Source organism: Rhinolophus ferrumequinum, chromosome 22 (genome assembly GCF_004115265.2).
Source record: "Rhinolophus ferrumequinum isolate MPI-CBG mRhiFer1 chromosome 22, mRhiFer1_v1.p, whole genome shotgun sequence".
NCBI classification, from domain to species: domain Eukaryota; kingdom Metazoa; phylum Chordata; class Mammalia; order Chiroptera; family Rhinolophidae; genus Rhinolophus; species Rhinolophus ferrumequinum.
Genome location: NC_046305.1, coordinates 30,192,784 through 30,210,990, shown reverse-complemented (window position 1 = coordinate 30,210,990; position 18,207 = coordinate 30,192,784). Strand labels below are relative to the sequence as shown.

At 39.1% G+C, this 18,207-nt stretch overlaps 1 protein-coding gene across 16 annotated transcripts in view; it reads left to right on the top strand.

Moving 5' to 3' along the window:
* Positions 1 to 13,756, top strand: part of CARMIL1 (capping protein regulator and myosin 1 linker 1) — a 349,148-nt gene extending 335,392 nt beyond the window's left edge. For 8 of the 16 annotated variants that reach the window (XM_033092802.1, XM_033092806.1, XM_033092813.1 and 5 more), the window contains 3 exons: positions 2,197 to 2,337; positions 4,872 to 5,021; positions 12,619 to 13,756. In XM_033092802.1, the coding sequence (XP_032948693.1) occupies positions 2,197 to 2,337; positions 4,872 to 5,021; positions 12,619 to 12,755 (428 nt within the window). In that variant the 3' untranslated portion in view covers positions 12,756 to 13,756. Of the gene's footprint in view, positions 1 to 2,196; positions 2,338 to 4,512; positions 4,538 to 4,871; positions 5,022 to 12,618 lie in introns of those variants that run through there. The other 8 variants (XM_033092812.1, XM_033092811.1, XM_033092803.1 and 5 more) reach the window with 7 other exon arrangements.
* The last annotated feature ends 4,451 nt before the right edge of the window (positions 13,757 to 18,207 follow it).

Here is an 18,207-nt window from a genome sequence, read left to right as displayed (position 1 = left end):
TTCTTCTGCACACTCAAATACACACACACACACGCACACAAGTGCCAAATTGAGAATTACCTTGCTGGTAACAGAGAAAGGAGGGCGATTGCATAAATCCTTTCAATTAGAGTGAAACAGTACAGCCTTGAGAATTAAGAGACTAGAGATCTAGTGCTAGCTATTTTGCCACCTTTCTAGCTTAGCAGGTACTTTAATCTGTTTGTACAGTGATCACCAAACTCCTTTCTGTTTGTAAAAGTCCATGATTCCAAGTTATTCTTAGTACTGTGTCAGTATGTCTATGTAAGTACACGTACCAACATGCACAAATATGTGTATGTGTGTATATATATTGTGACCACTTTAGTGGATTTGACAACAGGTAAAGGTGATGGGTGATAAATTGTACGTATTTTAAGGAAACCAAATAGCTTTTGTGTTTGAGGCAGAAGAAACAGTTAGTTCACTTACAGTCCAATTTTCAAATATCAGCTCATTGGAATTCTGTGTCTCCAAGATAGATTAACATCTGTGCAGATTTTAACCTTTCTTCTGTTTTCATTATTTTTCTCTCTGTTGTTTGTGGATGTTATTATTTCACTGAGCAGAAACATGAAACTAGTTCCTGGCCAGAAAAATTCAATGCTTTTCAAAAATTATTAGTCACCTGTATTGAAAGAATAACCCAACTTAACGTTTTTTTCTTTTTCTTTTTAATTAAAGTTTGTTGGGGTGACAATTGTTAGCAAAGTTACATAGGTTTCAGGTGTACAATTCTGTAATACATCATCTACATATCATATTGTATGTTCACCACCCAGAGTCAGTTCTCCTTCCATCACCATATATTTGGTCCCTTTTACCCTCATCTACCACCCTCCTCCCCCCTTTCCCTCTAGCAACCACTAAACTATTGTCTGTGTCTATGAGTTTTTGTTTCTTCATTTGTTTGTCTTGTTCCTTTGTTGTTTTCAGTTTTATATACCACATATCAGTGAAATCATATGGTTCTTGACATTTTCTGTCTGACTTATTTCGCTTAGCATAATAATCTCAAGATCCATCCATGTTGTCGCAAATGGCAGCGTTTCATCTTATGGCAGAATGGTATTCCATTGTGTATATATACCACAACTTCTTTATCCATTCATCTATCAAAGGACACTTTGGTTGTTTTCATGTCTTGGCCACCGTAAATAAAGCTGCAATGAACATCGGAGCACATATATCTTTACGGATAAATGTTTTCAGATTTTTTTGGTAGATACCCAGAAGAGGGATTGCTGGGTCATATGCTAATTCTATTCTTAATTATTTAAAGCAATCTCCATACTGCCTTCCATAGCGGCTGCACCAATCTGCATTCCCACCAACAGTATATGAAGGTTCCTTTTTCTCCACAGCCTCTCTAACACTTGTTATTATTTATCTTGTTGATGATGAGTCATTCTAACAGGTGTGAGGTGATATCTCATTGCAGTTTTTATTTGCATTTCTCTGATGATTAGTGATGCTGAGCATTTTTTCATATGTCTATTTGCCATTTGTATGTCCTCTTTGGAGAAATGTCTATTCAGGTCCTCTGCCTATTTTTTAATTGGATTGTTTGTCTTTTTGTTGTTGAGTTATATGAGTTCCTTATATATTTTAAATATTAGCCCCTTATCCGAGGCTTTGTTTGCAAAGATCTTCTCCCATTTGGTTGGTTGCCTCTTTATTTTGTCAGTGGTTTCTTTTGCTGTGCAGAAGCTTTTTAGTTTGATATAGTCCCATTCATTTATTTTAGCTTTTACTTCCCTTGCCTTTGAAGTCGAATTCATAAAATCCTCTTTGAACCCAAGGTCCATAAGTTTAGTACCTATGTTTTCTTCTATGTAGTTTATTGTTTCCGGTCTTATGTTTAGGTCTTTGATCCATTTTGAATTAATTTTGGTACATGGTGACAGATAGCAGTCTAGTTTCATTCTTTTGCATGTGGCTTTCCAGTTCTCCCAGCACCATTTATTGAAGCGGCTGTCTTTTCTCCATTGTATGGTTTTGGCTTCTTTGTCGAAAATTATCTGTCCATATTTATGTGGATTGATTTCTGTTCCATTGGTCTGTGTGTCTGTTTTTCTGCCCATACCATACTCTTTTGATTATTGTTGCCCTGTAGTACAAGCTGAAGTCAGTCCAGTTTGTGGAACAGTTTGACTCATGTGTTTGTCTCCACAGAGGATGTCCCAGACTCTCCACCTGCCCTGAGTTCCCCTAAAGTTGCCCTTCTTCCGCCCGTCCTGAAAAAAGTTCCTTCAGACAAGGAAACAGAAGGCCAGGGTAGCCCCCAGCCCAGCCCCAGGACATTTTCCCAGGAAGGTAAGACATGTTTTTCTCTGGTATAGCTCTCCCCAAAGAAAGTCATTTCAGGAGAAAGGAATTAATGCTGGAATTAACTAATATCTTACCTTTTGCTTAAGTCAGCACTCCTAGGATTAAATTTTGGTACCAGAGCAGTTTCTTAGTTCAGAAACTCAATTCAACATTATTGATGACACTGGATCTTAAAGAAGGACTGCATACAAAGAATGAAAAACATAACTGAGATACCAGCCCAGAGGTCTCACGTCTTTGTAACAGTGATCACTAGATGCTCCAGCACTGGCTCTCAGCATATCAGGAGTGCCTTAAACATTATTTAGTGACTCATTTGGTGCTACTTGTAGGTTCCCAGGTTTCATTATTTCCAAGAAACACTTCCCCTGATTGTACATGACCATTGCCATGGTTCAGGAGCAGCCTGCTCAGGTCTGAGTGACCTTGTGGTCTCTGTGCTTGCTCAGTCATGGGATCAGACATTGCTCATTCTCAGCAGTGTGGCACCTGCATGGATGCTCTCAGAGCATCATTGCACCAGTTTGCTCCTTCTAATTTGTGGAGTAGGAGCAGAACAAGATAATCCTGGGATGTGCACGCCATCTCCTAGAGTCAGATCAGGAGTGGTGATGAGTGGAGGTAAGGCGTGTTTGGGTGGCTTCAGCACCTCACTATCTCTTTCACCCACCTCCCTCATTCTGTTAAATTCAGTTGACTCTTGGGTTCTGTCCTTCATAAAGTTGTAATGTGATTGCTGTCTTTAAGCCCCACCTATAAAGAAATTCTAGAGCCATACAAGTCATCACTGTGTCCAGGTAGCTCTCATTGTGGGTTGCAGTTGCTTTGTTTTATTTCAGATTTGTTTGATGCTTTAGAATTCTTTGGCTTCTTGCCTCTAACATATTCCTACATTGGCCAGTTTTATTTTATGGATGGTAGTCTTGGTTGAAGTTAGTAGGAAGTAATTCTGAGTACTGTCTTTGTAATTTGATAGTCTAATAAAAAAGTAACACTGCCTGCTTTCTCATCTCCATTCTGCAGATTTGTTGAGTGGGTACAAGTTTCACCCATCTATTGGCTAAAAATAAAAATGGTGGGGTTTTGACCAAAGCTGATAAAGCACTTCCATCACACATAGAAACCAAAGCTATGAAAGGTGGCTGGCATGTGTTATCACATGTGGTAAATAAACACAGGGCTCAATGTTACAACCACAGGCTTTGGAAGTCTTGGTGTAGAAAGAAGAACCTTTGGTGGTGCCAGATCAGAGTGACTTGAGCCAGCAAGTGTCCCTGACAGTCCTGCTTGTGCCACAGAGCCCCTCCCCCATACCTACCTTCATTTACCTTCTTTCTGCAACTGCTGACTTTTTGTCTTCACTTATGAGAAGCTTTGAACAATGCCTGAAGGAATCCTGTTGGAGAGAAATGGGGAGGGCGGATGGGTGGAAGTGGTTAAGTAGGAATGTTCATTTTGTCAAAAGGAATTGAAATAATGGAAGGATTAAAAAGGAAAGGTCAGAAGGTTGAATAAAAAATAACATTTTTAAATTAATGTTTTCTAGATGCCTGTATGATTCAAACAAGGCCTAAAGTAACCTACCAGCCTTATGAGTAAGAATGTGTATCATAGAGCCTCTGTAGTTTACAAAGTGGGTGACATCCTAAATGCCACTAGCATGTTTTTAAGTTGCTTTAAAAACGCCACGTGTTCTTTCCCCAGGAAGGGAAAACTGAGTTTCTCCTTAAACATTTCAGAGCTTCAGGGGTAGGTGTTTGATTCCCTTCCTCCCCCTATCACCAAACATTATGAATGGTTCATGCCTCCATTTTCCCAGGTAAATGGTAGGGAGTATAGAGCTATGGAGACCATCACTTTTCCACCGGGGATCCAGAATAAGTCAATGACAGAATCATTCTGATGATCACTTGATATTGAAATTGACCTGAAAATATACATGAGGTCGGAGAACAATTTGTAATGTCCAAGGTGGTAAGATTTTGACTTCAGTTCATTTATCACTTGTCCATTAAGCTGGCCCAGGAATAGAGAGCCACTTGTGAAACCTGTCTTTCTTTTTCTTTAAAAAAGTGTTCTTGATGTGCTTATTTCTGTTTTCTTGTACATTATTCATGCTGGTTACTTCGTTTCCTTGTTCTGTGCCTCCCTTTGGACTAGTGTGCCCAACTAATTTCTGAAACAGGTAAATTACTGTGATTCTTTGGGATTAATCCATAATAATGTGATTTTCCTTAATCCATCCTGGAATCAAAATGGTAACATTGGGGCCTTTTTTTAATACCTTTTGGGGGCAGACTCAGAGTTCACCTCATTTTGCTCGATATTTCCATAATGTTGGCTGTTGAAGTCTGTAGAAGATGGTGCATCTGTTCAGGACCAACACTGTAGGTTCCTTGAATCCTAAGAGGGGTGGGTAAGCTGATATTTAATTTTTAATGTTAATGCTTTCTAATATTAATGTTGACACATTGATGTATTTGCTAATATAAAGGGTAAAATGAATACCTTTTCCTCAGTAGTGCAAAGAGGAGATTATTACAAAAGACATTCAGATCATGACAGTGACAAGCCTTCCAGTAAAGCGAAAAGATCTTCAAAACTGTACTCCACCATTGCAGAAGAGGAGGTGAATGCAATTGGGCACAGGAAGTCACAGTCAACAAATGGTTAGAGTCTTCGATTATCATCCCTCACTGCCCCAAAGCTTACGAACTGGCACTAACAAAAACAAACTTTAATTGAGTAACGTCTGTCCTGGGACTGGGACGATTCATACAACTGATTTTTTTCCCCCTAAATGGCAACAGAATGGTCCTTCCATTTGAGGCTAAAATTATTGACTTAAAAATCTAATACTAGAATTTCTCATGAGGAGGATCAAGTTATCTGGGAGTATGGTGACGTTTCCTTTCAAATTTTTGTGATCATGTAGGTTTACATGTAGGTTTATTTTTGTATGTGGGGTCATGTCTCCTATCCTCTTCCTTTATCTCTCTGTTATATTAGGTTTAAACTGGGATTGGATCAGAAATTCTTAAAGTAACATACTTTGTACCTTTGGGAATATTTGCCTAACATTTTACCTTAAATCCTTTTAGGAAAGGATCAGTAAAAAGCCAGTGACTAAACATAGAACTTGTGTCATACACATGATCTTTCAGTGTACATTTTATGACCTTTTAGTAAGAAAGAAAAATACCAATTAACTTTTTAACCTCTAGGAATAATTTATTCTTAATTTTATAGCACTTACTGTATGACTTCTGTCTTCCATTTCACATTGTAGTAAATTCTGTAGTGTTTTGTTCAGATGAAGACAGTCCCATGAGACAAAAAGGAGACATGGCAAATCAGCTGTAATCTCCAATGGGAAATTTTAGAGCAATTATTGCTGATTCAGAGAGGAACTGTCTTTTCTGTGACTAATTATTCATCATTTCCCTGGTTAATAACTTTTTATAAGTATGACTTGAAAAATGTTTTAAAGGAAATCTTAGTATCATAAAGAAAAAGAATATATGATATTCTCCTCTGTGAAACTTCCTTAAAGGACTTCTTCCCTTTATTTTCTTCTTGTAAAACTTTATCAGGGGTTAACATATGAGTGAATTGGTTCCAGGGATGAAGAGCATTGCATAGCATTCTAGCTATAACTGCACACCTTTCACTGCCTCCTGAGAAAGTACCCTAGAAGGCAAGTCAGTGGGAGTGACTTTGTTATAGGAATAACTTCTCTTTATTGCAAAAGGATAAACCATTCTCAAACTTTAGCACATTATTATTGATAGTAAACCTCTGACTGACCTTACAGCTTAACAGCCCAATGAGTTATGATGCCTCAAGTGGGTACTGTTGTCTTAAGAACTCTCCTTGACAGAGTTTTAAAAACAAACAAACAAAAAAAATCCTGATAAAACTGCATCTACCAGCTCCCCACCAGTAACAGCACTTGAAGCCAGCCTTCTGGGCCAATACCATTGGATGAGACATGTGCTTTGACTTGCCTGGTGGTCTGGTACACACTAGCTAGATGATGTGGTGAAGTTAAGGATGAGACCCACAGCATAGAGCGAAGTCTGAAGGTCACGTAGGGATAGATCATTCTGTTTGGGCCAGGTAACACCTGCCCTGGAGAAAACCCACTGACTTGCTCCTTCACTTGTAAAGGATTTCTTGTGTGGTAGACATGATTATAGACACGTGGTTACAGTAGCTCTTCTCTCTACAAGAGATTTTCTCTGATATTTTCAAGGAAATCTGTTACCTTCAAGTCATAGAAAAATTACATAAATAAGCACCTAAGATATTTATTTTCTGAAAAGAGACAAAGTTGCTTTTTAGAATATATCAAATCAGAATCTCTGTCTCTATATTGCCTCTTTTGATAAGGACTCCCAAGGTCACATAGATGTTTCTAGGTTTTGGAAATTTACATTTGTACTATTGTATCAGTTAACTTACATCACTTAATTATTAACAAATCACCCGTAATACAATGCAGTGTTCCATCTTCATTAGGCCACTAAAAGCACTTTCTGTAATACACAAAGAGACCACCTCCCAGTACCACACTGATCATCCTGAGAGGCCTTGAATTAGAGTATAAAGAAGATGAAGACAGAGATAAGCCAAATTTTAGAAAGGCAAGAAATTCTGTGTCTGTCTCAGAGTTTTTTCCTGACCTCTTTGGCTTAAAATTCTGATTGTGATGGGCTGTGTCAAATTTTGATGGAATTAAATAGGACCATCTCGTATTTGCTTTTCCACCTTGATTTATTGAAATACTGACCAGAACAAAAAGAGTAATTTTTACAGACGCTTCAATAAAAGTAATTTTATGTATAATATTTTCATTTTGTTTTGTCAGTGCCAATTCCTAGCACTTGACTTTTTTCACCCTTAAGAACTACATAGCAGTCTGCTTTCTGAATAGTTCCTACTTAACAAATAGCATTTAACAGAGCAATTTTATTAAACCATTGTGTGTACTTTCCTTTAAATCTTTTAAAAGCAGCTCTGTTTATACTAAACCAGCTTTTTTATTTTCCTCAGTCATGTATCGGTGAAACAGAGGCTATTGTTCTCAAAGCACGCTGCATATTTTTGTCATATTATGTTTTAATTGTGTGGCCATTGTAATATTGACTTGACAGGTAAAATGTTCACCTTCTTTTACTAGAAATGTTTGTAACTGCATCTTTTGAATTTCATATCATTTCCTTTCTACATGTAATTATACTCTGTGATGTTTTCATTAAAATGTTCTATTTTCTTAAAGAAAATAGTTGGTTTTAGCTTTGTATGCACTGTAATGTAACCGATTTGTACAAGCCATCTTGTTCTGAGATTCCTTTTATTGTATCACTTTCTTCTTCCATAATCCAGTCTACAGCCAACAAATATTTGGCTAAGGCTTATAGTCTGTAAGCCAGTAGATCTGGGTTCTACTACCCCTATATGAGTTCTTCAAAAGAAATTTTAACAGTCGGTTGGCATTTTTGGCTCTTGCCAGAAAGTATTAAAAAATCAGGGCCGACTACTGAGTATTATTTTAAGGTCATCATGTTTTTCTTCTGGGAAATAAGGATGTCAGTAGAGCTTAAAATGGAGAAAAGCTCAAATTTTCATATGAATCTCTAATTCTGAGTTTATATGAATGTTTCAGAAGCTTTAAAATTAGCATACATATGCAAAGTCAGATCATCTTCAGGAAGGACAGATTTCATGTTTGAGCCTCTGTGCCAACTATCACCACTGTAGATGGGATGTGAATATGCCAGGGGTGCCAAAAAAATGTATACACATCTCTTAAAATGTGTATACGTTTTTTTGGCACCCTCCATATATGAAGTGTTTGTGTTGAATAAATAGCCTGTTCACTTACTCAAATATCTTATAATTTTAATGGTACATGAAGGAATAATAAATATGTATATTGATGCATGTATAGAGACCCTCTAGCACTTTAACTGTACGAATACTTACATTGAAGAAGTGTAGTAAAACAATCTGATTTTTTTTTCACCCTATATAAAGTCAAGCATTAAGTCAGGCTGCCAAGGAGAAGGTTCATCTGAATTAGTAAAAAGTCTGTATTTTATAAATATTTCAAAATAATTTCTGAAGTTTGAACTTTCAAGCAGATATAATCTTATTTAGACTGTCCAGTAACGACAGCCAACCAAACTTAACTTCAATATAACTGTAATTAATATCCTAATTATATGCAGTCAAATGAATGTTGCCTAAGGTCTGGAAAACAAACTTGACAAAGAACATTCTGCCTAGAAAGTTGTTTGTACTGGTGATCTGAACTACCAGGAAGGCAGGAGGCTGGGAGACCGGTGCTTTGGTTTCCAAATTTAACTGTTAGTTGTGTGACCTTAGTTCTTTGACCTCACTATGCCTCAACCTTCCTAGCCAAGAATCTTGCCTACTGCAATACTATGAAATGTCAGGTTGTTAAGAGTCTCATTATCTCATTTACACTCACATTTGATAGAGTTTAGTCAATGAAAATGAATATTTTTAGAATGAATTTTTAAATAGTGTTACCACCATAGTGAACTGTTTTAACAGCCCTCTAAAAGGACATATAATTATTCCTCTCAGTTAGATAAATTATAATTGTTGGTTTCATAATGGGTACCAGGTCTATGCCACCAATCCAGGAACCAGTCTAGTAACTTGTTAATTTTTGCTGTATCCTCCCATTCCCCAGCCTGGGAGGACTCAGAAGCCCAGTGTCACTTGGATGGAAACTAAAGGACAGTCTGCTTATTGCAGGAAGATTCCTGTGTTGGATTTCTCTGAATATCAGCTAGCCCTGCTACAGTGACCCTGTTATCTCAGGTTATCTCAGGTTTTATCTGTGACAGACGTTTTCAACTGCATGAATTTCTCCATTTTTAGAGAGTCATGTCATTTTTAGAGATGTCATGTCACATAACATGAATTAGACCTGGGATTTCCAGGAAGCTAAAACATTGGTAAAGATAAAAAGCTTTTTTTTTCTTAAGAATTAGAGCAAATATGTTTGCTCTGAAGACAAATAAGCAGTGCATCACCATATTTATTTCTTCCCTTTAACCTGTAATGTTGGAAATTTATTCTTGAGTCACTTGATATGGAAGAACACTTATTTTGGTTTTAAAATGGAATGAATAAAATTTTCTATCAGGTTTAACTAGTAATGCTCTATTTTGGTATTAGATTATTGCAAAATGTCTTCAAGATAAAGACATTATAAATATTCCCTACTTCCTCCTATTCACAGGATACATAGAAGTTGAGAATTTAAAGGACTCTGTGTATTACTATCAAATTGGTTTGGTGATAAAGGGCAAACTATAGAAAATTATTTACCTTTGTCCCAGAACCTGGCTTGTAAACAACTTCCAAAGGACCAATCAAATAAGTACATTTAATTTTTCACCCTATTCATGCTAAATATATATATGTGTGTGTGTGTGTGTATATATATATATATATATATATATATTAAATTATTTATTCTTATTCTGAGAATTTGCTCAAAACTTGGGTAAAGTAAGTCAAAAAAATTTTTTTAATTACATACTTTCACGGTGAGATTTGAAAGGTATATGCTTTTCAAAATTTTGGGTCATTCAATTTAGTGTAATTAACTGAACATTTAAACTTTTATTGTCCAGAGATCAGAATCAGTCCTGATGGCCAGATAGGCAAGATAAGTACTTTATGATGTTTGCATTTTGACTGTTAGGTTTCATGAGCTTTCACTTCCTGAAACACTCTTTAGTGGAATTAAACATTTAAATAGTCAGTTCTTGGCAAGATGAGTTCTTAGCATAATGGTAAAATCAAAATGATCAGAAGCATTAACTGAATCCAATTGCTTCTCCAGGACTGTGGTCCTGGTTGGATCACTTGAACTTCTGAGTGATGAGGCACCTGCACTCTTCTTTCAAGCCAGATAAAGTGCATGATTTGGCATTTTTAGCTTAAGTGGTGTCTATACAATAGACATGGTGAGTAATATTTAATAACCCTTAACAGCCATGCTGGTGCATGACACCTGAACCTTTTCCCAAGATATAGTGGCAGTGCAGCTATGATCTAGTTGGAAAGAACACAGGCTTTGGAGAGAGGTGTAGTTTAAATCCTGATTCCAGGTTTTATAAAACCTACATTCCAGGGTAGTTGTGAGTAGCAATAATAATAGAGAGAGTGCCTGACGTGACACATGACAAAGGCACAGTTCCAGCAATTATTCTCTACCATTGCTTTGTGAAATCTCATTGGATCCTTCATGTGTATATACGAGGTCTGACAATGAAGTTCGCAGACTCATCCTAGAAACAGTGCTCCATACCTCATTGCTGATATCACTATCATCACCTTCAAAGTACTCCCCTTGGGAAACTATGCACTGACGCCAGCACCTAGTCCACCCTTCAAAGCAATTTTGGAACTCTTTTTTTGGAATGGCCTTCAGAGCTGTCATCATATTACCCTTGATGTCTTGAATATCATCAAAATGTCTTCCTTTCTATATTTCCTTTATCTTCGGGTAAAGAAAGAAGTCATTGGGGGCCAGATCAGGTGAGTAGGGAGGGTGTCCCAATACAGTTATTTGTTGGCTGGCTAAAAACTCCCTCACAGACAGTACCGTGTGAGCTGGGACATTGTCATATTTCAAGAGCCATGAATTGCTGGCGAAAAGTTCAGGTCATCTAACTTTTTCACGCAGGCTGTTCAGCACTTCCAAATAGCAAACTTGGTTAACTGTCCAGTTGGTACAAATTCATAATGAATAATCCCTCTGATATCAAAAAAGGTTAGCAACATCATTTTGACTCTTGATTTGGACTGATGGAACTTTTTTGGTCATGGAGAATTGGCTGACTTCCATCATGCACTTTGACACTTTGTTTCAGAGTCATATTGATACACCCACATTTCATCACCAGTGATAACGTGGCCCAAAACATCATCTTGCGTCTCCAAAAGGTCTTGGCAGACTTCAACTCTCCTTTGCTTTTGTTCATTGGTGAGCTTTTTTTGTTCATCGAGGACCACTTTTGCATACAACTTTCTCATGACGAGATTTTCAGTTAAGATTTTCCTAACTGTTTCTTTATCGATGTTTACTTGGTCTGCTATGCTTCTCACAGTCAGTTGACGATTTTGACGCACAATTCAATGAATTTTTGCAGCGTTTTCGTCAGTTCTGCTCGTTACTGGCTGTCCTGACCTCTCTTCATCAGTGTTGCGTTCTCTCCCTTAGAAAAATGTTTACTCCATTTGTACACTGGCATTTTCTTCATGGTATTATCCCCATAAACTTGGACTAACATGCCCGTCATTTCACTTCCACTCATGTCAAGTTTAACAAGAAATTTAATATTTGTTCATTGTTCTAATTCAAGCTCAGACATTCTTGCGACAGCACACAAAAACATGCAACAACAGTAATGAACGCCACTCAGCAAGACACCGCCACATGGCGACATGAACACAGCTGTGAGACATTGATATGCCAAGATTATGAAACCTTAATGAGCTGTTTGTACAGTGCTGCCAATGTAAGTACGCGGTGGCAAAATTCACGAACTTAATTGTCAGACGTCATATAATCAGAGCAGGCGACAGTAATGGCAATTCGTTTTACCTGAAGTCTGCTTCCTAAAGGATTAAACAGACCATTGGCAGCATTAATTCATTTTCAAAAGACTTTAAACTATTCACCTCCTGGAGAGTGAAACTGAGGTTTTCTGAAACTCAGAAAGATGTAACAAAGATTGCTGAGGCCTCTTCTTATATCTTATCCCAAAACAGAGATTGCCAACCTACATGGTCTGCAGAAACATCAAATGGAACATTTGTCCAGTATTGCTTCCTCCAGGCTGTTTGCCCTGTTCTGTCTGCTGCATAAGGGGGCAGCTGTAACAGGAAAACAGGAAATCACCTTATCCTTCCTGGCATCTCCCTTTGCTCCCCACCACCCATCCTCACCTTTTGGGGTCTTCACCCTCAGATTCTCAACAACATCTATGAGAGGCTCATCTAGACTTTTTTATGTTTTCTTATTTTAATTTATGTGTGGTTCTGTTGGTTTGTTTTTAATTTCTGTCTGGAGTCTAAATGTAATAGGTCAGTTTTTGAGACAGTTCATCCTGAATCCCCCCACTCTTTAGAGCCCTGTACCTCACTGGTCAGGCCACTGGTATTGCCTTGTTAGTCAATGATAATGATAACAGCTTTCTTCACTTTCTGTTTCAGTTTCAAGGAAAAGCTGGGGCCAGCTGGCCCAGGAGTATCAAGAACAAAAGCAGTGGTCCTCCAGTAAAGACAGCCATCAAGGCAACAAATCCAGTGACTCTGGGGAAGAAGCAGAAAAAGAGTTTATTTTTGTGTGAAGGTCACTCATGTACAAGGCCCACTGTGCAGCGTGCTTTGTTAGCCATCAGAGAGAAACCCAGGGCAACACCTCCTACTTCCTATGTGCTCTTTTCTTGTTGCTTTTTTTTTTTTCTTTTTCCTTCTTTCTTTACTTTTTTTTTTTTTTTTTTTTTAAACAGAAACAGACCTATTTCTTGGTAATCAAAGCACCTTTGGTCTTCTCTCAACCCTTAGCATTTGATTTCTAATCATTCCTTCATTTGCCTTCAACAAATGCCAGCAAATATCCCATGAACCCTACTTGAATTCCTCTGAGGCAGCTACCATTTGCCCTGCAAGATGAGTATTTGGAGGTAAACAAAGTAACTGGACACACGCTCACACAGTGGGGTACTGCAGCATGTACCTGTGTCAAATCTGCACTTGACTCAGTAGAGCAATTTATTCTTGATGTATGCAATTGCACATTGTAATTATATTAACAGAGCACACTAATAAATCATTTGTATAAATTATATATATTAGATCTTGGGTAGGGAGTCTACATTCTCCCATGGGGAACTTCTTCCTTCCTTATGTGGAATTGTACATTTAAATTTGGTCGTTGACCTTTGCAATATCATCAACAAGCACAGTAAGAACAGAGTGAGAGAGGCCCATGGCTGCTTCTACCATGTGCCCAGATTAAAGTATATAGTTGATTGGAATGAGCGTTTATGAATATTTGTGGGTTTTGGAGGCTTTTAACTTCTCTCTGCTTATTAGCTTTTAATGTGTGATTTTTAAGGGAGAAAACTGACACCTATTAAAAAAATCAAAATGCTACTCTTTTTAAGACATTTCACAAATATTCACTTACATTATAGGCTGATGGTATTTTATTCATATGTATATTTATACCAATAAAATGATTTTACAAGTGGAATTTTGACCTCCAGCTACTTTTAAAGTTAGGCTTAGCTTGTGGTAGTGAATTTTTTTTCTTTTGCAAAATCCAGAATAATCACAGTTCCCAGATTATCAAACCAAGTTACATTCAAAATAAATGAAACTTGCTAATTCTATTGCCTGCTCTCACCTTTGGGAAAAACATGAAATTTATCAAAAGGTTTATTATGAGTTTGATCAGTTTCCATTGCCTCAAATCAACCGTCATATACAGGATGCAAGCATGAACTATGAAGTGTGATTGGAAGAGTCACAAGCAGTGTGGTTGTCTTTTGGAAAGAATCACAGAAGGTGGGGCTGTGTGACTGGTTAGGGTTACATTTAGAGTTGATTTTATGTATAAGGTTAACTTTGGAGTTGTAATTAGTGTTGAGGTTTAGTATAAGGTTAGGGTTAGGGTTAAGATTGAGGTTAGGTATAGGACAAATATTAACGTTGGGGTTATGGAGTGGATTAGATATAGGTTTAGGGTTATTGTTAAGTTTTAGGTTCAGATTAGGTATATGGTTAAGGTTGGGGTTAGTTGTACGGTATGGGTTGAGGTTAGGTATAGGGTTTGGTTTTAGTTTAGTTGTAGAGGTTACATTAGTGTTTGGTTTAGAGTTAGAATTAGGATAATGGAGATGGTTAGGTGTAGAGTTAGGATAGAGGTTAAGAATAAGGTTAGCTTGAGGTTTAGGTTTAATGCTAGGGTTGAGTTTAGGGTTAGGTATAGTGTTAGGTTTTAGGGTTAGGTATAGTATTAGAGTTTGGGTGAAGGTAAGACTTACTTTTGAAATTAGAAATAACATTAGGGTTAGGGTTGTTAGGTTTCAGGTTAGGTCTATATTGTAATAAGAGATAGGAATGAGTTAAGTATAGGGTTACATTTAGTTTGTAGAGGTTAGGTTAGAGTCTCTAGTAGGTTCAGGATTAGGGTTATGGAAAGTTATGGAGAGGGTTAAGTATACAGTCATGGTTAGGGTTGAGGTTAGGTTAATGTTAAGAGTAGAGTGGTATAAGATTAGGGTTGAAGTTAGGCATAGGGTTAAAATTTGTGTTAGGGTTGATGTTAGGTGCAGGGTTAGGTTTAGTGTTAGGGGTATAGTTAAGTTTGAGCAAAGGTATAGGATTAGGGTTGAGGTTAGGTATAGGTTAGTGTTAGGTTAAGTTTGATATTTAGGGTTATGAAGAGGGATGAGTTTTTAGGGTTATGGTTTAAAAGTGGTAAAGGTTAGCTTAAAGGTTAGGGTTACAATTAGTGTTATGAAGAGAGATAACAGCATTAGGGTCAGCACGAGGTAAGGGCTAAGGTCAGGGTTGAATTTACATGTCGGGTTAGGGTTAGAAATGGGGTTAGGGTTTGGCATGTAAATTGAGTGGGGTAGGGTCCCCAGGAATCATGAGGGTGGGACAAACAGTGTTAGCCAAGTTAATGGAGAGCTCAAATACGGCACCTGCCTGTGCCTGCTGCCTGGGTGGGGGGCGACTCAATATAAGAAACAATGGGGGGCCAGCCCAGTGGCTCAGGAGATTTGAGCTCCGTGCTCCTGACTCTGAAGGCTGCCGGTTCGATTCCCACGTGGGCCAGTGGGCTCTCAACCACAAGGTTGCCAGTTCAATTCCCGCAAGGGATGGTGGGCTCCACCCTCTGCAACTAAGATTGAACACGGCACCTTGAGCTGAGCTTCTGCTGAGCTCCCGGATGGCTCAGTTGGTTGGAGCGCATCCTCTCAACCACAAGGTTGCCGGTTCGACTCCTGCAAGGGATGGTGGGCTGTGCCCCCTGCAACTAGCAATGGCAACTGGACCTGGAGCTGAGCTGCACCCTCCACAACTAAGATTGAAAGGACAACTTGACTTGGAAAAAAAATAAGTCCTGGAAGTACACACTCTTCCCCAATAAAGTCCTGTTCCCCTTTCCTAATTAAAAAAAAAAAAAAAAAACTTATAAAAAAAAAGAAACAATGGCATCTGTCAGTACTTCCATCCAAGGAGAAGGCCGACTGCAGGTTTTTACTGATAGGTATACAAATACAAGAAAGTAACATTGTTTCTTACACGGTGTGTGAGACTCATACATCATAGCAGAAAAATGTTTATTCCAATCACACTTTGTCTGTAAACAGCCGAAGCACAAGGTCGCATGATGTCTTAATTAAGGTATGTACCCTGTCAGTGTCAAGTCTCTCATATTGTAACAGCTCCGTTGAGATAAGTGGAGAGAACTGATCTTTGTTGTCCTCATGACTTCTCTCACAAACAGGTGCAAGGGAAAAGCCAGAGTCGGCAATGTCTTTTCCTAGGCAGGGGGAAGGGGAGGCAAGGCCCCTTCCCATATTTTTCTAAGGCAGCTCATTGGGGGGTCCCCACTTGGTTCCGCCTGGCTTAGGTTGTATCTCCCGTGAGATATCTTACCCGTCTTTGGCTGCAAACCATCTTTTGGGGACCAGACAGAGAGATATAAGGTGTAAACATAAGGATGGAACAGAGTCCCAGAAAGGCACAGTTTCACAGACTCTTCTTTCCTTAAGGAAAGACACGGGGGGACAGTTGGCTAGGCTGTTTTGTGACTACAAACCTCATCTAGACATATGCACATTCCTCCCTCTGAAGGCTGAGATGGGAAGATCTGAACTGCCTCACCAGTGCAAAGGCAAGTGGACTAACCACAGATTCCTACAATGAGAGACACCTGGACGTTGATTACCAAAGAAGTCTGGGACCCTATCAGACAGCAAGTCCAAATGAGGACTTGGACTGTGGCCACTTTAAAGGTGCGACCTCACAACAATTGTGGGAGAGGTGGGGGCTTCTTTCACAATACATACTATGCAAGTGGTTGGGAGCCACGAACACTCCAGACCTGGAATGACTCAGCTGCCCAAGGCCTAGGGATGGGTTGCCTACCGTGTAGGTGTAGGTTGCCTCAGGCCCAGCACCAGGTACTGGGAACAAGGCAGGTGTCTAGAAAGGTCAGGTCTCAGGAGCTGCCTCTATCTCTTGGTGGTAACAAGGTATATACCTAATTAAAAGCCTTCACTTACACATGTGTGCATTCTTCCCCTTGAAGTCTGAGATAGGAAGATCTGGACTGCCTTGCCCAGGAGGGACAAGCTAGACAGGATGGCCATAAAGTCCTCCATAGAAACACAGCTGGATGTCTTGGTGGCTGGAGAAGCCCAGGAACCCATCAGCAGAAAGTTTAAATGAGGGCTTGGACTGTGGCTACTTTAAAGCTTCCCCCTCAAATCAATTCCAGAAGGGTTGAGGGCACCTTCCACATTGCAGGCTATGCAGAGGTTTGAGAAAGGCCTCATAGCTCCCTAGGCCTGGAGGTCCCAGCTGATCAAGGCTGGCTGACTAGGTGTACATTGTGCATTTGCATGTATGGGCCACAACAGGTCAGGTTAACCCAGGACTAAGGACAAGGCAAGTTTCAGGAGCAACTAGGTCCCTGGAGATGACTCTTAGGGGTGAAGAGGTTTAGAACAGGCCTCCCCAATATGTGCCACATTGGCATCAGAATTATTTTAAGCTGAAAGCAACCAAGACCCTGTCAGTTAATGAGAAACTTTTTACCTATCCCTTAAAGAGTTTAAATTTGAGGCCTTGCCCATAACAACTTATTATCAGAAATAACTTTTTATGACCTATCTGTATGGCATTGCAAACTTCTAATTACTGAACTTCTGTTCTTCTTATTGTCCTATAAATGACCTTCCTTTCCCCTGAAGTCCCAAGGCACCTTACCTCATCCTTAGCTCAGAATACCATATATACAAGGTGAGATCAAAACATATGGCTCACGTTTAAATTAAAAAAATGTATTACTATGGGGACAGAGTCCCAGAAAGCACTTTCCAGGCTCTCAGCCTCACATGGAAAGGTGCTGGCTCAGTTATTAGATGGCCATCAGCTGTAATCAGTTAGTCATTAGCCACTAATATAACTGCCGTGGCTATGATGGGGGGTGGTTGGTTGGCAGAGAAGTGGACTGTGGATTGCGGATCATATAGCTCCTGCTTCCTGTATCTCCAGCCCAGCGTGAATATAGTGGTATGAAGCCCCTATCTGTGGTTCCGTTGTTGTTCCTTTTTGGCCTCACCATATCCTGTGTTCTTGTGCAGGGAGCGGGACCAGAGTCCCTGCATGGCAATTACAGTAAAAGACACATTGCCATTAAATTCCCCTCAAAATACTCTCTTTGAACACACTTATCCCATTGTTCTTGCCACTTTCTGTACCAGTTCTGGAAGTCCTCTTTCATAAGTGTCTTTACTTCATCTTTCATCATGACAATACTTCATGTCACACATCGCTTCTGGTATGGCAATTTCTGTCATATAAAAGCATACGGTGTGTCCTCATCCACCTTTTTCACCAGACCTGGCACCATGCGACTTCTGGCTCTTCCCCTAAGTCAAAATGATCATGAAAGAAAAACATTTTGAATTGATTCAGGACATCGAGGCAGCCACCACAGCCCAAAGACACAAAAGAGGACTTCCAGAACTGCTTCAGAAAGTGGCAAGAACGATG